Source organism: Excalfactoria chinensis, chromosome 2 (genome assembly GCF_039878825.1).
Source record: "Excalfactoria chinensis isolate bCotChi1 chromosome 2, bCotChi1.hap2, whole genome shotgun sequence".
Lineage (NCBI taxonomy): Eukaryota > Metazoa > Chordata > Aves > Galliformes > Phasianidae > Excalfactoria > Excalfactoria chinensis.
Window position 1 is genome coordinate 17,487,371 of NC_092826.1, and position 25,964 is coordinate 17,513,334.

The 25,964-nt window shown below is 35.4% G+C and overlaps 1 protein-coding gene across 1 annotated transcript in view; it reads left to right on the plus strand.

Moving 5' to 3' along the window:
• Positions 1–24,561, plus strand: part of ANGPT1 (angiopoietin 1) — a 152,129-nt gene extending 127,568 nt beyond the window's left edge. The window contains exons 8-9 of the mRNA XM_072329227.1: positions 12,610–12,740; positions 24,057–24,561. Of these exons, the coding sequence (XP_072185328.1) occupies positions 12,610–12,740; positions 24,057–24,217 (292 nt within the window). The 3' untranslated portion in view covers positions 24,218–24,561. The remainder of the gene's footprint in view (positions 1–12,609; positions 12,741–24,056) is intronic.
• The last annotated feature ends 1,403 nt before the right edge of the window (positions 24,562–25,964 follow it).

A 25,964-nucleotide genomic window follows, 5' to 3' on the forward strand; every position in this document is an offset into this window, starting at 1 on the left:
AATCACAGCTCTTACAAGGTCATGACCTTGGTTATTAGTGAAAAAAGACCACAAAAGCTAGCACGCAGGACATGCCAATCTCTGTTCGCCTGGTCAGTGTGGCACCAGTGAAGAACTTGGATCATAAACGGGTGACAGTCGGTGAAACTTTCACTCGTATGTGACTGCTTATCAGCCACAAATAACGCAAGGGAGTTGAAATATGTTTTAACAGTCTGTTTATATTTTTCTATGGAGGTCTTAGTGCCACATAACTCATTTTGGCATCTTTTAAACTAAATTTTGCATTCAGAAAACCAAGCAAATGATGAAGCCAATATTTATTTTTCAAGTAACCATAAGCATTTCACAGAAACACTTTTGTTTATCACTTTTAAAACTTGTTACTTTTTTTCCTGAGGATTTGCCATAAGAATTAAAGTCTAACCTTTGTATGATAACAGAGAAAAAGGCCAGAGCATGAATGTAATATGTTGTATGGTAGAGCCACTGAAGAGTAAAAGGATCAAGCTGAAGTTGTTACAGATTATTCAGGCAGGGTTGGGACAAGCTTGGTTGTATGTTTCCATTCTACATCCCATTTTTAATGCCATAAGCATTTAAGAAAAAAAACAAAAAACAAACAAACAAACAAACAAACAAAAAAACCAAAAAAAAAAACAAAAACAGCCCGAAATATTATCATACTTGCAGTGTGAATGATCCAATATGAGTAAGGGAAGCCTTTTATCCTCTTCATCATCTTTTTCTTCTTCTCTTTCCCCTCCTCCAATTCCTTTATTATTTATTCGAAATACAATTAGGATCTGATTAAGTTATGCACTTAGGCATATTTTACAACAAATTCCAAGTGCATACTTAGTACTTAGCAAAGTCAGTACCATCAGAGCTGTTGCAGAAGGTCAAGTCATTCTTGCCTCTTTATTGTTGCACAGTCTTTAAGATGTCATCAAAATAAAATGTGTACATATTATGGCAAGAATGAGATCACAACCATTGCATTGCCCTGAATAAAAGCTTACATTTTTTTCCCTACTTGGAAATGATTGCATTTCTTGTCATCTCCAGAAACTGTTTTTTCAACATCCCTCACTGTTTACTGATGTCATTTTACACAGCCACAAAATTAAGCCTATTAATCTAATTAGTAGAAATTCATAAACATTTAAATGGCTTCTGCATCAAGACTGAATAAACATATGTAAGTGAATGGAAATTCTGGCAAACATTTTCTTTGAAAATAATGTCCCCAGCTTGGTATTTTCCTCTGGGATTCACTCAGTGCAAAGAACGCATCTCTTGACACGAATCCCATCATAAATCTTGAAAATCTCATGCAGAACCCAAAATATTTATTTTAACATGTTATTCATTTAGTTATTGCTTTAAATTGTAGTCAATTGGCAGCTACAAACTAATTACCTTCCAGCTTTATTATAACAGTTCTATAGAATGATTTGAGGGAGTCAGTAGGTCATTAACACTGGAGAAAGTTCAAAACCAAAATCTACAAATGCCCAAAGGAGGACAATTGTAAAACAGAATTACACTGCCAGACCATAATAATTTTAAAGTACAAACAATCCAAATAAAATCGATGAAATATTAATTGTAGGCTATTTCCACTTCTGTCAGTAGTGATTCTTTTCCGTACTGTAAAGTTCTTAACAAGGAAAAAAAAAATAGCATAAGTATCTAAATATGCTTCCCATAGTTTCAGTTAGCTATTGTGCCAGTGGAAACATGGGGAAAAAGTCTATTCACTCTAGATGATATTTCCAATTTAGTATTTAAGTCATTTCATATAGTGATTACAGATTACATCTTATTTAACAAACAATTTTGGAAAGAAAGTTTAGTATACATGTTTTGGCTCTGTAATTCTGTGGTATACTTAGTGTTCCTCTCATATTTTTAGACAACAACTTAATCCATAATACATGGACTGAAGGAATATCTGATATGGTTCATGATCGGAGTGACAATATTTTATTTTTGTTGTGTACAAGTTTAACTGTTTCCATAATGTGAATCACAGGATCTGGTCTTCTTTCAGGAGATACTTCAATGTCAGAGACCTTTTTGGACCAGGCCATTGTCCCATTTTGTTTTATGAAGAATCTTTGGAATTTGAAGACATTGTCTCAGTACTAGTCTTCACATTTACATTTTTTTTTTTTTTCCTGTTCCTCTGTCATTTTATTCTTACTACCTGCTCTCATTGCTTGCTGAAAAGTTTGTACTATATACTTCTCTTGATCTCCATTTCTCCTGCAGTACAGGCCTGCTTAAGGATTAGTTAAGTCATTGCCTGATTTGTCACTTGAGATATCATGCCCATGCAGCTTCAGAGAAGTAGTTTCATATTTAAGGAAGTGGCCAGTATCAAAAAAAATATCACATCATTTTCTGCTCTAAATCATAGTCCAGACATTTAGGACTTGTTTGAGGCAGACTAAGGCAGGGTAAGCTCAACAAACTTTTGGCTGAATCTCCACAAGTGAACAAAGAGTAAAGATAAATTTTAAAAATATGTGTACTATGTTCATTTAGAACACTAGTTGTATTTTCATATTGATTTTATGTGTATGTGTGTTTGTTTACATATATACGAATACACATAAGATCTGTGGTACATGAAAAATTATACATGTACGAAACTTATCCACTTCATTGAAATTTACTTTCTAATCCCAAAAGGCTGTCATCTGAATAAACCTAAGTTTTTTTAGTAATAAGTGCTAGTAATAAATTCTTATTGAAGGGTGTATGAAAATATTGAGAATGTGAAAACGAGGACTGCACAGATACTGCTGTTTTCCTGAAAATGTACCTAGTTATATTTTCTTTTGTATCTCTGTAAATAGGGATAAAAAGGAACATTTGAATGCCATCTTCACAGTTTTCCTCTTCTGATTGAAAAAAATAGAATGGAGTACAGCATGGTTTTAATGGGTCGTAGACCTGGACCTGTGGTACATAACCTTCTTAGAGAAAAGCTGTAGCTTCAGCCATAATTTCTAACATGCTTTTTACAGGGTAAAATCAAATGAAAGTCAACAGAAACAAAACTACATTAATTGTTAATGTATTCTTAAGCATGATAATAAGTTACTGTGCTTATACAATTTAAGTATCAAATACCAACATATCTCAGTGAGATTTATGTATTTTTGAGATAGGTCTATCTATGAAATTTCTAACGTTTGCAGTTACTTATGATTAATTAGTTTCAATTAAGTAAACTCTTTGATAAATATTTCACTGTGGCCTACAAATGATATATTTCAATGACACTTCAGGGTAACAAGAAGCTAGTATCTCTACAGAGATAGATACAGTCATCAGAGTAAAAATTAGCACTAACAACATGCTGATATATTAAGTTTTGCATTTAAATTTAATCTAAAACAGTTAATTAGGATAATGTACAATGCATATAGGTGACAGTAGGTAATTAATGTCACCCTCAGTGTAACTAAAGCATGGGTTTATGAAATTCACTTTTATTAAATATCCACATGAGTTTCAACAACATGTATTTGCCTATGAGTTTTTAAGGACTCAAAGGTTATTTTGGAATAATTAGCAAATTTAAATTCACAGTTAAATAAAATTTCAAACCAATATTCAATGAATCCAAAGTTTCACTGAGTGGAAAATAAATTAAAATAAAAATACAGAATCAATAGACGTAAGCAGCAAGAGGTCTGCTTACTTAAATAAACCTTAGCAACTTTTCAAACTTTTATGAGTTTCTTCTGTGCTGAAAAATCCCTTTAGAATCAGTTTTGGCATCTCTGCTGTTGCCTTCAGCCAAACACAGGAACTGTACTTTAGCTGGGAAGAAAACATTTTTAAATTTTAAAGTTAACCAAATTTCTGTAAACTTGTCTTTCCAAGCCATGGGCAGATGTCCAGATAAGTTCTAACTTTGTTTCCTATTTTTTTTTATTTTTTTTAAGAAGTTCACCCATTTTCAGTGCTATCAACACAATTTGTATTATCATCATAATACATCTTCAGCACTTACATGCTATTTCAATTTTGAAAATAAAAATAATCTCAATACTTTCTAAATGAACGTGGCATTTATTATACAGAGATTAATTATCACAAAAGTGGCAGTTTCTGCAGCAGTAAGAAATCTTAGCATTTGATTAGGTGATGGAACAATAACGGGGCTTAAACTTTTCATGAATAAGAAAATAATGAATCTAATAACTGAAAAGCTACATTTCAGATTTCCATGGAAGCATAGGGTGAATGATTTTGTTTTGGTAAGCACTGTGTTGAAAAACATTTTTTAACAGAAAATTGTAGAAGTAGATTAATGTATCTCTTTTGTGCTGCGTTTGTTGAGAGATTAGAGACAATTAGCTTTGTTCAACACATCACTGTCATAGTAGCCTTTAAATATGCTTCTCTCCCTGCTAGCAGCAAAACTGAGTGTTCCCGTATGTTTCCTGTCTATCACCACCACATTACTGACATCAGCTGCAAACTTAGCAGCTTATGCTGCCTCAGTGACTGTTTCTGTGGCTTCTGCAGCATGTATTTCAAATAATAGAAGCATATGTTTGCTTGTTCACTGACCAGCAAGAAAGTGTACTTTAAACATTTTCAGTGAGTTGTGACAAAGCACAATTTGTCTGTATACAGTGGTATGGCAGACCATCCTGTGGTAGGAAAAAATTATCTGGCAGCAAATCTGGATATATTTTAATTATCCCTGCTCACTGTACCTTGTCCCAAGTTATACAGCCCTTGAGTCAATTACTAATGAAATTTATTATAGAAAAATGCAAATTTATTATATTGTTTCTATGTGGTCACATCCAGTACCGCAGAAAAGCCCACTAGGTGCCTGTGTGGTTTGCTGTAGTGTGTAGCTCTGTTACTTTTTCATGGCTCAGTTGTTAGCCAACACTCACATCTCAGCCTGCACCATCTGAGACCTCCCCTTTTATTGATTCCCCTCCTTTGATCTGTCAGGTGTGTGCAGCACAAACACAAAGTAGAAGTAGCACTAGGTTTTCAGAGAGGAAACAAGGTTTTTTCTTAATAGTATGCAGTCCCATGAAGAGTCTATCTACCCTATAGAGTTTGATGTCCTATAGGCTGTACTTGGATTCTATAGTATAAAGTGTTTATCTTCATTTATTGCTGTATTTTGTATTACCTTCTTGTCCTTAAAAATGAAAAATATATGTTCTTGGTCTGGATATATTGAATTAATATTTCTTATGTCATAAACAGCTGGCACATTTCAATTGTCTCATCAGGAGAACGGGCAAGGAGTTGCAGTAATGTCAAGTTTAATCATTGCAACATTGAGTCATTGCTACAGAGTCGCAGAGGAAAAAATACAGGGGTCATCTTGTCTTACGTCTTACACTTTTTGTAAGGAATGGTGGGAGGAAATTATTTACATGTGCTGACCGCAAGAATATTCAGAGCCAAATTAAAAATCTGTTTAAGTTGTCAGAGCTACTTATTCCATTATTTAGGTTTTTGACATTCTACAGAACCATCACATCTACTGTTTTCAGTTACAAATTCTACTAGGAGTCCAATAAAGTTAAAAGATCACAAATTTACTACTTATACTGTTGCTCAATTTGTATTAAATTTAAGGTTTGGAAGAATTCATTATTGCTATTTTTTTTACATTTACACTGGTGTTTTTTTCCAGTCATACATCGGCTTTGAAAGTCTTGCTCTTCATGCTGTAGGTGCTTTTAAATTTCCTAGGGTGGGTAGCAACACAGGTAGTGAATTATTCTTGCAATTTAGATAAACAGATTAGCAGCAGCTCAGAGCTGTGTAATAGTAGTGGTGACTGAACTTTATAGTGTTTCTTTAATTTCTCTATTGTATTTTCCGTTCTTTAAGAGTAGCTTTTAATTTTCTTTTAATGCTTACTTATCTCATCTGCTGTTAAGTTCCTGTTAGTTAAACAATCCTTATTTGTGATGAAATAGTACATTTAATTTTTATTGTTTTAATAAGGAGAGTACTTACTGCTGTATTAAAAACTAAATTAAACATTTTTCCCTGAAAATGTAGGTTCTGTAGAAGATCTTTTCTAACAACAAAAGAATTGTTGCCCAGGCAATCTAATTCTAATCTAAAGGACAAAAGCATCAACTATAATGACTTGCAGTCTGCAACTCAGAACAGTTCAAGCTCACAGAAAACTACCTGATCTGGACCACAGATAGATAGTTCATTCTCTTCATCAAAGAGAATATACTTATAAAAATGTTTCTCCTTGTCCCTGAGTGAAGAGTACTAAATACTGAAAAAGTTGAATGCTGACCTAGGCCTCCTAGATAGTTAACACATTTTGTCTAACTGCATTTTTAACAGGATGTTGGTAGACTTTTCAACTTCAGTCACAACAGATTTTCTTTATAGTGATTATTTATCACATTATTTATCAAATATTTGAAATACAACTTTATTACGAAAGATTTTTTTCTATTCAGAGGAAACTATTAATGCTTCATGCCATTTTGCAGTATGTCCATAAAGAAAGCAGGTTGGGAGCAAATGTATTTTTTATTGGTTTACAAAATGTGTATTAGTGACCAACAAAGTTGCGTGAGACTTACAGACATCCTAGCTATTTCACTGACAGAGTCCTCTAAACAAATAACTTAATGATTTCTAGAGACCCAGGAAAAAAAAATGATAGAAAGAATCAGCTGATATCTCAATTGTCAGAGACACTGACCTCTCATTAGTTCCAATTATAAGAAAAATAAAATAATTAATTGAGGACAAGTACTCTATAAGCAAACACCGAAAAAGAAATAGTTTCCTTCACCATTAATAACATTTCACACACAATCTTTACACAAGAATTTATGATTGCATTTATTTGTTAGATCTTTTAATGTCTCATTATATATGATGCAATTTTCATAAGAACATTATACTTAACTCTTTTATAACTTCATCTGAAATTATTGTGAGTTAATTTATTAATCTCATCAAACATGGTGTGAAAAGAGCTAAGATGTGCATTCTTGAAATTCCAGGTGATCTAATCAAGATGATCAAAAGAAGTTTCTGGTGTAAATTTCAAATGACTTTTTCAGGCTGCCCTAAGATGTTTGTGTAGATGTTGGTAGAATTATTATTTCCACACAACATAATTTAGAATCATAAAGTCATCAAGGATGGAACAGATCTCCAAGATTATTGAGTCCAACTATCCACCTTCCACCAACAGTTTCCCACTAAACCATGTACCTTGATACTACAACTAGATGTTTCTTTAACACCTTCAAGGATGGTAACTCAACTGCTACCCTGGGCAGCCCGTTCCAACACTTGACCACTCTTTTTTTGTATAATTTTTTCATGATATCCAACCTGAACCTGCCTTGGTGCAATTTGAGGCCATTCCCTCTGGTCTTAAATTTGCTTTGCTTTCAAGAGACTGGAGATAAGGGAGCTGTGTCCCTATGTGGAATGGTGAAAAGTAAAGTATGTTTAAGAGTTCTTCCTCACCATCTGTTTATATTGATCTCTTGCTGTTATTGCAACAGTAATCACATGGAAAAAATGCAGAGGGAATTTCTAACACTCATGTTAGATAAGACAGAACAGTTGCTTTTTCTTTAATGCGATGTCTTTCCTAAAGTACGTCAATGAACAAAACTGTTTTTCTCTAAATAAGTGCCATCAGCTGCTGTGTTCCTAATTGTGATCTTAGAATTTCATAAGAATGTCATCAGATGTCCTTATAACTTCATATACACACTCAGCATTTTGCTTACTCCTGTCTACTCATATTTATTTGCTAATGCTTATTTGTTTCTGTTTTAATTTCAGTGTATATAGATGAAGGCTTCTTGTTTATTTCACCATAACTTTGCTTTTCTCAACAAAAGTGTAAATCTAAGTAGTGTTTCAAGCACTGTCCTTGATCTTCAGAACTTCCCTGCAGTGAGCAAGTGAGAAGGCAGGAGTTCTGAAACTGCCCCTGGACTTTTGATTGGAATTAGTTTCCTTTTTTATTTTTAACTTCTTTTCCTTAGTCTTGTTTAACAAGAGCTCCACCCTTAATAACTGTCTTCTAAATCACGGCAATTCTGTCCTGTTAGGTATTCAGAGCTTCTTTTAAATATTCAATCCTACCAGTTTGATTGTGTTATCAGTAAAAACATAACTAAGCCTAAATCATAAGATACTTACTGCTAACTGAGGTCTACTAGAATCATCACTCACTAGTACAGGACAGTGACATTCTAATCTCACACCATGTTGACTCTGATACATATGGCTTGAATGGAAGTTCAGAAACACAATAACCAACTGCTTCAGTTTCAGGCTTTGCCTTGTTTGCCTTTTACAAAGTACTTTTTTTTTTTTTTTTTTTTTTTTTTTTTGCTTCAGACTAAATTTTTACCCAGTGTTGTGCCAACTTTACGATATCATTTATTCTGAACTCTTTTGGCAACACCAATTTAAGTAGAAAGCTCCTTAGCAAAATGTTACTGTTTTATAGAATCATTGAATCATAAAATTGTTTGAGTTGGAAGGGATCTTTAGAGGTCATCTAGTTCAACTCCCCTGCAATGAGCAGGGACATCTATGGCTAGATCAGGCTGTCCCATTCAGGCGGACTTCAAAATTCTCAAGGACAGGACATCTACTACCTCTCTGGGTAACCCATTACAGTGCTTCACTACCCTTAACACCTTAACATATAACACTGTTTCCTTATACTCAGTCTAAATTTCCCATTTTAGTTTTAGACCATTTCCGTTTGTCCTATCACAACAGACTCTGCTAAAGAGTTTGTTACTGTCTTACTTATAACCCCCCCCCACACACACACTCCTCCTCACACACACACATATACTTAGATATTTAAAAGGCTGCTATCAAGCCAGCTCAAAGCCTTCTCTTCTCTAGGCTGAACAGCCCCAGCTCTCTCAGCCTGTCCTTGTAGGAGAATATCCCTTGGATCATTTTTGTGGCCCTTTTCTGGATGTGCTCTAACAAGTCCTTGTCTCTCTGATACTGAGTACTCCACATCTGGACACAGTACTCAGATGAATTCTCACCAGAGCAGAGTAGAGGGGCAAGATCACCTCCCTCTACCTGCTGACCACATTTCTTTATATGTAGCCCTTGATATGGTTGGCTTTCTCGTCTACAAGGGCAGATTACTGGCTTATGACCAGTTTACCATCTACCAGTACCCACAGGTCCTTTTCAGCAGGGCTGCACTCAGTCTTTTTGTTCCCCAGCTTGTATTGTTAGCTGGGGTTGCCATGACCCAGGTGCAAGAACTTGTACTTCAGTTTGTTGAATCTCATGGGGTTTACTGCAGCCCACTGCTTGATCCTGTCTAAGTCTCTCTGGGTGGCATCTTATCCCTTGGATGAGTCAACTGCACCACACAGCTTGGTGTCATCCACAAACATTCTAAAGTTGCACTCAGTCCTGCTGTTGATGTCACCGATGAAGATACTAACGAACACTGGTTCTAGTACTGGCATCTGAGGGACACTACTTGTCACTGTTCACCATCTGGACACTGAGTCACTGAACACCACTCTCTGGGTAGAGTCTTGCAACCAGTTCCTTGTCCAATGAATGAAAGAAAGATGTTGTGGGGGCCTTACTGAAGTTGTTCACTTTATTGGCCCCTCTCACACTTTTTAACCTAACTGTTTCATCATGTAGCCTCTTTTCACTGCTATAATGTGGTTAACCTACTACAATTGCTTACTTCAGGTTTAGAGCTAAGTCATTAGAGACCTACCAGACAAATGGTGTTCAGGGAAAATCAAAAATAACTGGCAAGATTAAATCTGCTGTGAGTGGAATGTTTATAAAATATCAGTGCAAGAGCATATGCTTGTAAATAATCCTATTGCCTGCCCCACTGGGGAAAACATTGCACACCACCACACACACATTGGTCTTTTCTTTAGTGTTTTCTTACAGTGTAAGAATATTTTTTATTGGACTAAGTGAGTTTTATAGTGTTGATTGTTAGTAAAAAAAAAAATCTGGCTAGCGATGTCTTCCTGATTTAAGTAAGCAGTATTTGTTTTTTATACTGACTTTATGATACTTCTGTGAGTTTTGGTGTAGCTGATATAGTGGCATTTTGAAATCAAATTGTAGATATCATGTGAAAAGTAATTTTTCTATCAACACAATCTCAGAGAAGTTTATTTTGTAATGCAAAAAATTAGGCACAGCTTGCAAAACAAGGCAAAATTCCAGTGAATGAAGTTGAGATCAATTCCAGCCTTTACTTTATGTGGAACAAAGAAACAATGAACAAAGCCAGATCATAATGTAATTTTATCTAAAGAAAGCATGCTTTGATAGAGTAACATTACAATTATGGGATAATTGCCACAAAGATTGGACAATAGCATAATGTAACGAACTTGCTGTATTTCTGTTCCTCAGTTGTTCCTTGTAAACTTCTAAGAGTGTTTGTGATCTTTTCTTGTGGCTTACAGTTTGCCTTATCCTTTCTTTGCAATTTAAAAGTATTTGACTATGCAAAGTACTTACATCTAATTCAAGAAGTTTTATATGTACATGTGTATATACTTATCTATAGATAAAATTTACTCTAAGAATTGAACCTAGAGTTATTTAATCATCACATTCAGGTCAGGTGACACACAACATCAAAATCAAACAAAGGCAGCTGTTGGAAAGATAGTTCTGACAGTTGTCTTTCTTAATAAGTTTTTATTATAATATATTAAGTTGAAGCACTTATTGTTTCCATTTTAAAAGATGGAAAATATTGCATAGGAAGAATATAAGTGAAAATTAGGTGAAGTTTAAGTCAGTCTAGAAATGTGAATTTTAGACTCTCAAGAGCCCCAAGCAGCAATTGTATAACTCCAGATCTTGAGATATCTTAGTAACTTGGTATAAATCTTCTACATGGCTTCACTGGGATAAAGAGAAGATGCTTTTCTGTAACATGGTTCCATGACAAGGTAAACAAGATTGGGTTTGTTTGGATCTAACATTCGCAGATGCATGCAAGACAACTAAGCTAGTAGTGTACTTAATAAAGAAAAGCTGTCATATGGTAGCTGCATGTCCCTTCTCATCCCACTCAAAAGCAGATCTTCAAACACAAAATTCTGTGGAAGAACTGTATTTTATTAACGTTATGTCTAGGAAACAGATTCTTCTTCCAATCTCTGAAAGAAACCAGCATCTTAACTACTAATTTGTATAACAGATCGGGTTAGGGATGTTCCCTACTCCTGCTGTTGACACTATGATCAATTTAAAGCAAATTATCTATTTCCATATAAATAAATGCAGGAATGATATTCTGTTTAAGGCATTTGCTTTTTTGTTCATCCAAATTCACTGGATTAAACTGAGAAAAATCTGAGAGACAGTAACCACTATCAGTGAATCATAACTGCTGCTCTTTTTTACTGTGTTTGTTGAAGTTAGGAAGGCATTTCTCTGGGATAACACTTCCATCTGTACATCCCAGAGTGAAAGTCACATCTCTCCCATTTTACAACTTAAGTCCTATTTCTGATTCCATTACTCATTCAATATCTCAGAGATATACATATCCTTCTTCAATAACCCTAGAAGAAGCTCGTTTCTTACCTTCTCTTTAGTGGAGCATTCTATCCCAAAACATGTTGTTGGTTTTCCCTATTTCTCCTGTACTCCTTCCTTTAAAGCTTCAGTAAGATAAGTACAGGATACTTCTTCCCCTTTCTCTGGCCCCAGTGACCAAGGCTTGCTCCTGATGTAGACATTGTGGCTTCATATTTCTACAGAAGGCTCTGAGATACTGTCTTCTTTTTCATGTATATGAAGATATTATTAGCAAAATACACCCACATCTTCCAGGAACATTTTCTGAAAAAATTACAAATCAGATGTCTGATTTAGGTAGCTATGTACAGGAAGTAGTTTTTGCTAAGCAACACAAATGCTGTTGTTACTCGCTGGAGCTGAGCTTGGATTTCCAGCTCATGGTTGTGTTTTCAACTAGTTGACAAAGCTCCTTAAAGAAAGACATATTTAACACTGCAAATCATTAAGAGTTCTGTGGCTTGAACTCTAAGTTATTTTCCATTCATCACTTGGAGACAGCTTTGGCAGAAGCATGTTATTGGCTTGTCATGTAACTGGTGGAATTAAAAATTCTGAAACTGATGAAACACCCTTTCAAGCGTAGGGATTAATAACATGATTGCCATTAGCAGGAAGTGCTGCTTTTGTATCACAGTAAAGAGAACAGTTATATAAATACTCAATCACTGTATCATTGTATTCCAATTCTCTGGGCACCTCTCCTCATTCCCTTTCCTGCATTTTCCAGTGTGGATTCCCTGTGCTTGGTTCTGCTATGGTGCAGGTCTATGTCCTGCAGGGATTACAAACACATTGAAAAAAAACAAAAACAAAAACAAAAAAACCCTGAATTTCCTCATTTTATCAAAAAAAAAAAAAAAAAAAAAAAAAAAAGTACTTTGTAAAAGGCAAACAAGGCAAACTTCATATGCAAAGAGATCTTGATACTTTATGGTTCTTTTGGGTGACATTGATTCTTTTCTCTCGCTGTTTCAGGCTTTATTTAAAAGGTCACAGTGGAACAGCTGGAAAACAGAGTAGCCTGATCCTGCATGGTGCTGAATTCAGTACAAAAGATGCTGACAATGACAACTGCATGTGTAAATGTGCTCTTATGTTAACTGGAGGTGAGTACAACTCTAAGAATATGTAATACATTGTTGGAAGTCCACTGTTTTCCTTAGGCAAATATGGATGAAGTTGCATTCATGGGAGTGTAAGTACTATGTGAAAATTCCTTTTATTTTTATTACTCCTACACTTTATGTATGTTATAGTAGGGCCAATACCCCTTGTGGCAACATATTCAATAGGGAAAGCACAAGTTAGCATTCTTGTTGAGGTAAGAAAGTCAAAGTAAGAGGGAAGAAATGTAGAAATGAAGATAGGAGAAAGATCTTTATTAGATGTTGGAAAGGAATACCTCAGAAAAAGAAGAGAGAAATAGAAACATAGTTCACTCTGAAAGTAATGTCTACTATTTGTTTCCATGGAAATTTCAGCAGACACAAAAATCACAACAACACAATTTGATAGAGCAAATTCTCAGCTACAAAACACTATTTTTCAACAGTCACCACTGCTGAATGAAATGCTACGCATTTTCACCAGCATTGAACAGGAGGAACCTGCATGCTAGACCCATAACAATCTGCACCAGCAGCAGTGTCACAGTATTGTTTCAGAGCTGCTTTGATGACATCATTGCTAGGGAAATGTTGCCCACACAGTTATTTCATTGGGCTGAATAGGCAGAAAATATTTTCAAACTATACAGTGAATGTGTCAGGACAATCCAGTCAAGATTGACGATGGGATCCACAGTCTACAAACTGATATAAGGCTTGGAGTAATTGTGTTACAGGATAAAGGCTTTCTTCTCTGGTCTGACTCTGGAAGTCTGAACCTTCAGTTCAGTGTTGTGATGGAGCATTTAGAGTTGTTGGTTTTTCTGGGATCCAGAAAACCCAAAAGAATCACACCCTTCCTGTACCAAAAGACAGTGCCTATCACTCTACCATATGAGGGCAGTCTCTTGTACTTTTTCTCAGTGGGAAGTTCATGTGTCACCACTTTGACTATGGCCTGCAGTGGTGACACTTGTAATGATGCAATCCAGGGACCTGTTCCTTTCAGGCTTATATTAGTTCAGTAAATCATGACAAATGTACATACAATGTTATTTCTGCTCCTCTATGAGAATTTGTGGGACCTACCTCAGGAAAACTGCAATATTCCAGCTATTGTTTCCAAGCACTGAAGGCAATAGTGAGTCTGTACAAAATCCCCTGATTGTAATTCTTGTGGGTGAGCTGATAGTATGGTGTGACAGCTGGGCATGACCATCTGGAATGTGGCTTGTCTTTTATGTTCCTCCACCACTGCTGAAATGCACTATCCAAAATGAATGTTGAGTGTCAATGGGTGTAATTTTTTCCTCATGAAAAAATCCAACAACACGTGTTTGCTTCATATGCACTTCCATGTCAGACAACAGTTTGTCAGACTGCCCCTCTGATGCCATTTGTCACATGGCTACAAAATTTAACAGAATATTGGTAGGAAGGTTTCATCTCTCCACACCATCACCATCCACCTCTGATGTCATGGACAGGCATAATAAAATAGGAGGCGTTACTTTCAGAGCATATTTCCTTTCATATTAAAATGTAAAGTTTAAAAATTATCAGAACCCGGGTGTGATACTATTATTGAAATAACTATTGTGATTCAACTCTCTGTCTCATGTACTCATACTTATGAACCACAATACCTGTAGTCAAGTCATGGCACTTAGGTGTTCTGTAATGTTTAAAACAACATCCTTAGTGAGCAGAGTCAAAACTCAGAAGGCAAGAGGGAGGAACTGGGCTGAGGGGAGATCATAAAGAAGTAACATTTGGACAGCTAAAAGAATGAAATCAATCTGACTACCAGTAAGTGAAGCAAATGTGATTGATATCTGTTCCCTCCAATGTGGACGAGGAGTGCCCAAGTTTAGCTCCTGTTATGAAGTTATTTAGATCAGTCTATGTCCATGACAGGGGGCTAGTAGGCCCATGAGCCCCCTGGCCTCAAAAATGGGAAGGGAAAAAGGGAAAAGGGTAGGGAGATGGGAGCTGGGCTCAAGAAAACAGAGCAGCTGAAGGAAAGAAGTAGGAAACCTTATTTTACTAACTATGATATTGGAATGTAAGATAACACAATATAATACAATCTAATTGAAATTGAGGCTAATAAATCAAGTAAAATAAGAGAGAGAGAGAGTCTTCCGAAGACCGAGAAGCCTACTTTGAAACCAAAGGCGCCATGGCTTGGGAGCGCACCCACACTCGCTGCCAGGCAGTAAGAGAGAGAGCAACTGTCACTTCCGTGACATATGTTTCCCTCTCTGACCGTGAGGTCCTCAGGGATGTGTAGTTCTTCTTCTCTGTGCTCCACATGATGTTATGATGTGGAATACCAATAGCAAAACTTACAAAACCATGACAGCTCCTCATATAGATACCTAAACATCTGCAAAAGAGTCAGAAATTGCTCTTAAAATTGGTGCTTATTCTGAGTCACTGAATGGGCAAAGTCATTTTTACTTCTTGGACATCTCACTGAAGGAGAAATCTTGCAGTGTGATTCTTTGATTCATAGACTGAATGACAAAGAAAGGTTCTTCACATCCGATCTTCTGAGAATTTCCCTCAGTGACTTCTAACTTTCTTGGAAAAAACTCTGGAGCATAAAAATTATTCAGTATTTTGGATAAGACTTTAAACCTGATATTATTTGTGGTTACTGGCACTCAGACTAAGGCCACATTCAGGCATATATGAGAGTATCGCCTCTTAACAGAAGGTGTTTTTTTGTCATTGGAAATTCTTAGCAAATGCATAGCCTACCTCCTCCTTCTCTTTTCTAATTGGATATTACCTAGGTGGGAGATTTTTTAAGAAACTGATTTTGTTTATTAAATGTGAGTTCAGGAAACTTCTTCCAGCAGACAATTGATCAGAGTGCTTTCCTATTTGCATAACAAAAGTTACTTCTGGGGCAAATAACGGGTAAGAAGTCAGTAGCTGATTTTAATTAAAACTATTATCTTTCCATGCTAATGGGTAAATACTTCTAGGGCAGGTCAGAGCCCAGCGAGAATCTCCAAGATGGGAATTATGTCTGTGCTGAAGTGCATATTCATTCATGTATCTGAGCTGCCTGGAAAACCACCTCTGCTCCCAGACAGCTAAATCTGGGAGCAGCGGGTTTTGTTTATTTTCCTACCCTGACTTTTGTGGCAGGTCAGTGCCCTACTAAGGTCAGCCTGCTGTTGAACAACCATTCCACAAAGATTCACATATATTTTGCTGCAGCAGTCCCGTAAATCAGCAGGAAAACCACAGTTTGGAATATGTTGGTAGCATTTGAAAAGAATAAGGAGGAGCGGGGTGAATTACCGGAGGGTGAGGAAATCACAAATAGAACAAGTCACTGAAGTGTAAAAGGAGATGCAACTAGGCCTTCAGAAAAAGTGACTGAAGCAGCTGTGCAGCATTTAGTAAGGTGTAGTTCTTCAGGAAGAGAAAGACTTCAGTCATGCAGATTGTATTAGAAATGTGAATCAACCTCTCTTCTATATCTTTTTCAAACACTGATATGATTTACTCCTTGAAAAAGTCTTCCTCATTCCTGTACATGTATCCAAAATTGAATTAAAAACCAAAACATTTGTTTAGTGGGTAGATTTCAGTTTTATGCCACAGAAAAAGACTGATTAAAGTAGCAATCCAAAAGAGGTTTTGGAAAAGCTCTCTTTTAAAAAGAAAAAAAAAAAAAAGTTATCAGACTCTCTGTTAGTTCTGGCAACATCACAGACAACACATTAATGATGAATGATATGAAATCTAAAGTCAGGTTCCTTGTTATCTTGACAGTTTGGGTGATCTTGTTATCTCTATGAGGTGAACTGAATATATTTATGTCAGGAATAAAGCCTGAGATAAGCTGAAGCTCAGAACTGTGATATGGTTACAGTCAAGGATGAAAATAGAAATGTATGGAGAACATACATTTCTCTCTGTGATCTTACTTGTTGGCAGTTTTATTTGGTCTATACATAAAATATTTTCTCTCCTCCTTTCTCCCCCAGAATAAAATAAATAAATAAATAAATAAATAAATAAATAAATAATAATAATAAAATTAAATAGTGAGAGGATTATAATATAGCATCAACAATATTTTGGGTTTTTATGCTCCTTGTCCTTTTGAGAGCCCCATTCTGCTAGTTGACTCTATCCTAATACTTATTTTAAGGAATAGTTTTAGTGCATTCACATATGAGCTGGATTCTGAACTCCTGTGATCTTTATACAAAAGTTAAACATTTTATCTGTTTTTTGTTTGTTTGTTTGTTTGTCTGTCTGTTTTTGTTGTTGTTTGTTTGTTTGTTTGTTTGTTTATGGAAATCATGGTAAATTTCAACTAAGCACCTTCAGTTTAAGTGGAGAAAAAGTATATTTATTGATATCATTCCTCCATTTGAATTTGATGTTTATCAGAGTAGCATAATCTTTGTCTTTTTTTTTTTTTTTTTTTCTTTTTTTTTGAAAATAACCACAAGGGACTGGTGCAAAATCTCTGAACAGTAAACCGAGCAAAAGACTGTGCTCCCATATCATTTCAAACAGTATTCTAGAAGAGTACCCCAGTGATCCACATGCAGAGGTTTTGTAAGACACAGCACTTCAAATGTAACAAACTCTCATCTGTAAGAAGCACTGGATAGTTCTTCAGGACACTTCAGACTGATTTGCAGTGAAAGAGCACTTAATACCTGTGGATCAAATCTGTTGGCATCAGGCCAAATTAGATTGTCCTGCCAGGCACTGCCTGCCAGCTGAGCCCCAGAAACTGTTTGTGCAATCACCTACAAATTGCAAAATGACTTAGAGGAACCTATACTATGGTGAAAGTCTAAATATAGTTTGTTTGTCTTGCCTTTACTACAAAATGGGATGTATACACAGACATTTAACTTCAGGTGACGTGAAAACATAATTAATCTTGTATTTGGCTTGCCAGAGTGATATGGAGACATTCTAGATGTCTAGCTAAGACTGAGAAAGCATAGAATTACTTAAATAGGTGTTTTTTTGTTGTTGTTGTTTTTGTTTAATTGACAGGAAGTAGAGGTCCATTTGCCTGCAGTCTTCTGTCTCCAACAACAGTAAACAGTAGATACCTCAACATGAGTGTAAAAACAACCCAAACAAATAATACTTCCCCTGTGTATTTTCCTAGTCTGTCTTCTGCATCTCAAGGGTTTCTTAAGTCAGAGACATTTCCCATGAATATATTTACAGTCCTTGGTGTATTTCTTGACTGTTTGGTGAGACACAGCTTAATGGGCAATCCCAAAGGTGGTGCATTTATTGTTTTACTTGTGGTTTCTCCAACTAGCAAATTTTACAAATCCCTGACAAGAGCGAAATAGAAGATTCTTGTCATTTTTGGAGGGAAGTTCTTGTTTAAATGTAGAACTCTGTCCATATGTGGTCTGGTGGGAATAAAAACATACAACTTCCGTTATATTTTATTTGAAACAAAAGCTTTGAAAGTAGTAACCTCTGTGCACCTGAAATTCTCTGGCCTGAATCCCAAGGGTATTTGTCCATTTATGTAGGAAATAACCAATTTTTATGTTTTTTATGTTTTATGATCATTGCTTTCATAACAGTGTTCCATATAAAGCACAATCCATGAAGGATCATTTATATAACCTAACACTGTGTAGTCAGAGGAATATAACGACCATGTAGATACGAAGTTATTGGAATTGCATTGATTTATTCTAGAAATGTTAGAATCATACAATCATAGAACACTTAGAGATGTGAGGGACCTTTAAAGGACCTTTAAAGGCCATGTAGTTCAGCTCCCCTGCAATGACCAGGGGCCACCACAAGCTAGATCAGGTTGCCCAGGGCCTTATCTAGAATTGCCCTGAAAGTCTCCAGGGACAGGGCATCCACCACACCTCTGGGCAGTCTGTTCCATTACCTCCTCACCACTGTAAGAGACTTTTTCTTTATATCCAACTTAAATCTACCCTCATTAAGCTTGAAGCCATTTCCCCTTGTTCTGTCACCACAGATCCTGCTAAAGAGTCTGTCCTTTTCTTTCCTGTAGCTCCCCTTCAGATATCGAAAGGCTGCTGTCATGTCATCTTTGAGCCTTCTTTTCTCCAGGCTAAAGAGCCACAGCTTTCAGCTTGTGCATATAGGCACAGCCCCAGATCTTTCAGCAGATCCTTGTGGGATCCTTGGATTATTTTTGTTAGATGGGTTTTATTAGACGTATGACTACTAAGAGCATCATCATTGTATTACCATGTTTATAAATGCTAAGTATGGACAAGAGCATTTCCTATGCTTTTATTTTGGACAGCAAAGCAGATGACCATTATAAAAGATTTCTACTATATTCTGATATATGAGTATATATCATATTATATGAGTAATATTATTACTGATTTGAGTAATACTACTTTATTAGGTAGGGTTTTGTTCACAAGAATTTGTACATTCATATTGAACTTTTAGTAGTTTTCTGTAGGTTTTAGTTGTTTTCTGTAGGTATGGTAAAGGGAGGATGGTGATTCTATGATTCTATGATTCTATGATTCTATGATTCTATGATTCTATGATTCTATGATTCTATGAAATAAAGATATGGTAAATGCAGGTCTGTGAGTCTGATATGATGACAAGTGGTTTAAGATGACTGAACTATTGAAAATTCATTTATTTAAAGAAAAGAGATGATGACATCTAACAATTTCTCAGAGGTAACAGCAATAGCAATGCATAGGATTTCACAAAACATAAATGTGCTTTGCTCCAGAAGAGCAACTGCATACAGGAGTGATTCATGTTTATTTGTATAGCTTACTTTCAAGCAATCTAGCAATGTAATGTCTAAATTACTTCTTGTTTGGACAATATACTTTCTGACCTAAGGACTGCTATTGCCAACAGAGATGATAGTGTCATGGTTTTGCAAAAAAAATTCTTATAATACAAAAGAAAGTTATTAAAAGTGGGTTAGCCACAAAAGAATGTAAGACTATCCTCATTTCAAATAAGTAACGAAGCACTTGATTCTGACAGCAGCTTGAAGAAACTATCTGCATTTATAAGTAAAAAGTTTCTTAACCTTCTTGTGAAAGCCTCCCCTTTATCACTTCATTAGTCACTTTTATATCTTTCTTCTACTATTATTTCTCATAATGTCTACCTTTCATGATCCACATACATGATTCAAATGTCCCATGGAAATCATTGCCAAAAGTTATATCTGCGGTTAAAATCTTACTGCTCTTCCAAATGGTCTTGAGGCTTATTTGGGAAATCCATTGTCTTGTAGTGGAACATAAACAAGATTCTTCAGTGGAGAAAAATCCTGTGAACATCAGGAAACAAGCCAGCATCTAACTATTAGGAGTCTTTTCTTGTTTCAGATTGTCTCACAGCCCTGGAGCTGCTTTGGTTGGTGTTTCCTGCACTGGCCAGTGTTCCAGGTATCTCTTTTAGGTACCTCAGTTTTATGTTCCCCCATTTCATCATAGCTACCATGAAAGGCAATTATTCTATTCCTCTTTCCCCAGTCCATAAAGTTAAGCTTGTAGGAAAAAAAAAAAAAAAAAAAAAAAAAAAAAGCATTTCTATTGCATTCATCAAAAGAGGAAACAAAACAAAAAAGAACAAAACAAACCAACAAATAAATAAAGGGGAAAGTATGTGTGTGTATATATATATAGAGATAAAGTTATAGATATAGATATTTAAGAAACATACAAGAAAGTAAATCCAGCATCTTAATGCAGTGTTAGGAGACATCTTTTCATTAAATTGAGTAGTCTCATAGAAAAGTCCATTACAGTAGGCAAAAACAAATGCTCACTATAATGTATTTTGAAAGAACTAATTATTTAAAAGTCTGTGATGTGAAAGTTAAGTGGGTCCTCGCTAAATATTTGTAATCTCTTGTGAATCATTCCATTGTTTAACAGATTTTGAATAGCACTGCAGAAAACCTCCCCAAAATGTCAGTTCATGCATCTCTTGCTGTTCCTTTAAGATGAATGAAATGGTATCTAGCACAGATTGACATATACTCATCCCAGCACTGTAAACAGAACTCAACTGCATCTGTGTTCCAGATTTGAAAAATGAGGATTAGATTTTCTCTGTTTAGCTCTGTCTTAAGTTTCTACAAGATTATACTCTTGTTACAGTAAAACATCATCTGTACAACTTTTTCTTTCTTTGCTTATTACCCCCTTAGGTATATCACTGTAATCAAAAGGAGGTCAATTGTATTCAAACAGAGGTCTGCCAGAATTTATCTGGCATAAATTCTTCCCTTAAGATTTCACTATGAAGTGTTACTTCTGAAAAAAACCCACTAAGTATTATCCAAAATTTAAGAAATTACTTTACAAGGCTAGAAGCATAAATCATATGAATTTGAATACAAAGGACAGTGTAAACACTGGATCTACAGGCTAATCACTGCCAATGGTTTATCAGTAGTAGTAGGGTGTGGTTTAAGATACCCTCATACAGTGTATTCATTACAGATGCATAAAAGGCTCACTGTCAATGTGAGGATACTGGAAGATTCTCTAGGGCAGCACCCATTACCTAACCGAAGCTTCTGACAGTTTAGTTCTGTTTTCAGAATTTAGAGTGGGAGCCACACTGAAAATTAAAATTCTGTATTTCAGTCCACAGTGGCATCTGGGTAGTTCGGCAGCCTCTTAATGGACAAACACTGTTTGTCTTTACTGGTGCCTGAAATAGGATTGCAGGGGGTCCTGGACAAATGATCGTGTTGGGATGACTGTTTTTTAAAGCAAGGAGCATCTAGCCCTCAAGAGTAACAGCCATCACCTAAACTTCATGGCTTTATTTGCCTGAAGAAATAAAGGCAATAAAGGCAAATATTCAGTATGGCGTTATTATGGAAAGATGCATAAAACTTGTGCTGAAGATTCAAGAAGACTGTAGCACTTACTATGAAGAAAAGCTGCAGAAATCTTTCTGACAAATAGAGCTTCTAACCACCAAAGTTAATATGTTCTTGGCATTGGAAGTATTAGCTCTTTGCAGCCTGGGAACTCATTCTGACCATGCATCTTTCTACTGTATTACAGATATACTCAGTAAGGTACTGTAGAAAAAAATATTCCCATCAAGATATGCTGCAAAACTCCCACTAACTTCAGTGGAGTCAGCATGTCACCTAGTTTATCTGTGTCAGTTTGTGTTCTGTAATCACATTATTGCCAAGTTTCACGTTGTTTAGGGTTTTTCTTAAAACTCAAATTCCCATTGCAATCTAAAATTCACCTTAACATGAAAAAGTTTCAACTTTTCATAGTGTTGAAAGACAAATATATTTAGGTTTTTTGGATCCTTTGTTTTCTTCTGTTTTTCGATACCCTCAAGGCTCTTAGAGTCTGAAGGGCAAATCATCAAATTCATACTGCAAGGATGCTGCAAATGTAGCTCAGGGCTCTTCCATTCTAACATACACAAGTAGTTTGAGAGGGATATTCTCACTGCATTTGATGTCTTCATCACAGTTAACTAATTTAGAGTTCTAATATTATTGGGGATCTTGGGAATGTAATCAAGAGTAGTTACTGGTTGATAACATCTGAAAGCATCTATTTAAATTAGATCTGAAGAATCACTTTTTCACCATTTTGCCCATTTTCTTTCCTGGTTAAAGACATGTATGCATATCTTAACTACAGAAGTCTAAAGGCAGTATGATATTTTTGTATACAATGTGCAACAAAAGCTGTGCTCATAACAAGTTTGAAATTCCTGCATTCAATCATAAAAAAAAATGATAGCAATTTTAGTAATATTCACAACTACTTCATAAGTATTTCTGGTTTATTTTCAGTGCTCTGTTAACAAAGCACTCACAAAGGTGCAGGTATTTCTCTACATGCATTTTCTTTGCCAGAAATCTCAGGTTGAAAAGTTGCTGAGCTGTTGCATTTCTTTTTAGACCTAACTTCTCAGTTTACTTCTCCTTCAATTATGCCAGCTCAACAGTTCATGGAATCATTCTGCATACCAGACGGATGTTTTGTTGTCAAAAAGCAAAGATCTGTTTTTATTTTTTCCATATCTGCATCACCTCACTTTTCAGAACAGTCTCATGATGCATCATCAGGAGCAACAGCCTGGAAGCTCAAAAGCTGGGGAAGACATTTCTTGCCCTGTGTTTCAGAAAGAATAAAATACGAGACTGCATTCAGAGTTCAAAGGGTCAGTGAGTAGGAAGCAGGGAAAAAACAGGCAGAGTGAAGGGGCAGAAAGGACAGCACTTTCTAATCCTACCTATGATACCAATCAATTGTATTTATACAACTATAAAGCTATACTGTAATAGCTTTTCTTAGTCAGGGATAATCACATAACTAGAAATATTCTGCTACCTGCAGACAGGTAAATACAGAGCCTAAAAAAGCCTGTACTACTTTTTAAATTTGAATGGACATTTGTCAGTTTTTTAAGTTCAGCCCAGAACTTGGACAGAGAATGTACAGAGAAGTGAAGAAATCTCAAATGGATCTGAGGTAGGGCTTTCCCAACACTAGTGACTCCAAAGTGTTTGCGTTCAGCAAATTTCAAAGTATGGTTTAGGAAGCTTGAGACTGAATATATGGCAGGGTGTGGGCAGTGAATTCATCTTGGTTTAAATTAGCCTTTCTGACACCTGTCAACATGAACTAATTAAACCATCTGTCCATGGATAGGTATTCTGTCTATCTCAGTGTACACTATTCTGCATACTAATGATATTTCATAGTAATACTGTAATAACAGCACAGCATAACTACATTCATAACCTATGCTTGCCAAGAACATCTTACCTGTCTGTAACCAAGTGTAAACTTTCTGAGTAGATGAAAAATCATAGTCAAAGCAACAGAAAAAATAAAATAAATAAATAAAAAAAATCAATAAATACAATTAAATCACACCTATGCTCAAAGTAACCAAAAAAGTAAAATTATGCAAACCATCTGTGAGTTCTTGTCTTATTATGGTACATTGACATGAATTAGATTGACTGTATTACTGTTTAAGCATGCAAATCAGTTTGTCTTTATTGTTCTTGCTCTTGCTTCACATTCAGTGTATATAAACAGAAGGTATTAAATACTTTTCTAGATCTGTAAATCACTGTATTCTCCAACACAACTGGCTACAGAAAACTATCCACATCATCTCTATTCCAGGATTCTTTATGAGCTTGATAAGCTTGTTCATGCCCGAAGTTGCTAATCAGATAAACTTAGAAAACTGAAGTAGTCTTAGTCTCTTAGTAGTCTTGCAGATAATTGTTTTTTTTTTTAATGTTTTCAGGCTGGTGGTTCGATGCCTGTGGCCCCTCCAATCTCAATGGGATGTTCTATACAGCTGGACAAAACCATGGAAAGCTCAATGGTATCAAGTGGCACTACTTCAAAGGCCCCAGCTACTCCTTGCGTTCCACCACCATGATGATTCGGCCCTTGGACTTTTAAAGGTTTTCAGTGGTGAAGCCAAGAACAAATCAGAATGCCACTGCCATTTGCAGCACTAAAATCACATTCTAAAGGTAAAAGTTGAAGGGCTTCATGAAAGCAACATACAGGCATGCTGCAAAGTCACTTCATTGTCAGTCAATAGCCTTCAAAGACTCCCCTTCAGTCACCCCATTTCTTGATGGCTTGGGGAGGATTGCTTTAGAAGAAAGTGTCTGCAGATTTTTTTCAGAGAAGATCAACTGAATCCAGTTAATCTAACTGAATCCAATGTCTGTCAGTTAATGGTGGGCTTTTTATGTTGTTTTTTGTTGTTGTTGTTGTTGTTTTCCTTAATATATATATATATATAAAATATATATATATAACATGCAAAAAACATGCCAGGTTATTCAACAACAGCATCAGAATTTGAAGATATGAAACACATCAACCAAGGTACACTAAGAATAATGTTTTCTAAAAGTGAAATGACATTATTATGAAAAAAAAAAAAAAAAAAAAAAAAAAGAATTATAGAGACTCCTTTATTAAAACTCATCTTAAAGCACTGAAGGTGACCACTCCAAATATTGGTTTTCTATAATGAACTGAATTTGAATAGATGGATGATTTATGTTAATTCCAGAGTCCAGTAATTTGTGCTAATATTATTTTTTATTAAATCCTTGAAGGACATGTTTCTGTTTCTCATAAATAAACTGAGTCAAGTGTACAAAGAATGATAAGGGTAAGAAGCATAAATCAGTTGCTCTGTAGAGGTAAATGAGATAATTGACATAATCTCCGAGCTAGGATTTATAGTGTAATAACAAACATAGATGTATTTTGGGCCTTTTTCCTTCTTTCATTAAAGAAGGTCTGAATGTCACATATGAAAACTGATGGAAGTTTTAAAGACTGTGAAATATTATCCTAAAGAAAATACATGATTTTGCATGGAATATTTCCATTGAAAGTACACAGAAACTCAAATTGTTAGGTTATATAAAAAATGACATAAATTCTTAGCTTAAGTCAATGAATTCATTGTACAATATCCTTGCATGTGCACAATTTATCATTAATTATTTTACTTTTATACTAAATTTTCATTTTTTCGCTGTATTATTACATTTTTATAAGTATCAGAAGCATGCCAGCTCTTCTCAGTGCTTAGGCTACAACTATAAAAATTACTCATCAGAACTGTATAGAAAATAAGGAATTGTGAACTGTAAATAGCATGTTTATATTTCCTGTGATGGCCATTTAATTTGTACATGCAACCCTGGTCCTGCTCAAAGAGTGGAAAGCCTCAAAAGGATATAAGTATTAAAGAACTTTAGAAGACTTCTTACAGTTTTCTACAGTCAAAACAAAAAATTCTGTTGTATTAAAATGTTGCAGAGTTGTGTGGAAATAATTCAGCTATAGGTAAGTGTGTGTTCCTATCATAACACCAAAAAAGTAGTTAGGTTGCCCACAGACCCTTGTGATTTAATCATATGAATAAACTAGAATCTAAACTAAATTTGGGAAAGGAGCTTAGACTCATTCTACATCTGCTACCAAAATAAATAAATAAATAAATAAAAATAAAAGCTTGATCTTGCTCCCATTGAAATAAAAAATAACATTTCTATTGATTAAACTAGGATCAAGATCATGCTCATAAACTGGATGTGGTGATTCTGCTTGTCTGTTTGTTGGGTAAACTGTTTGTTCATTAAACTGTTACTGAAATTGGGCACAAAGAAGATCAAAT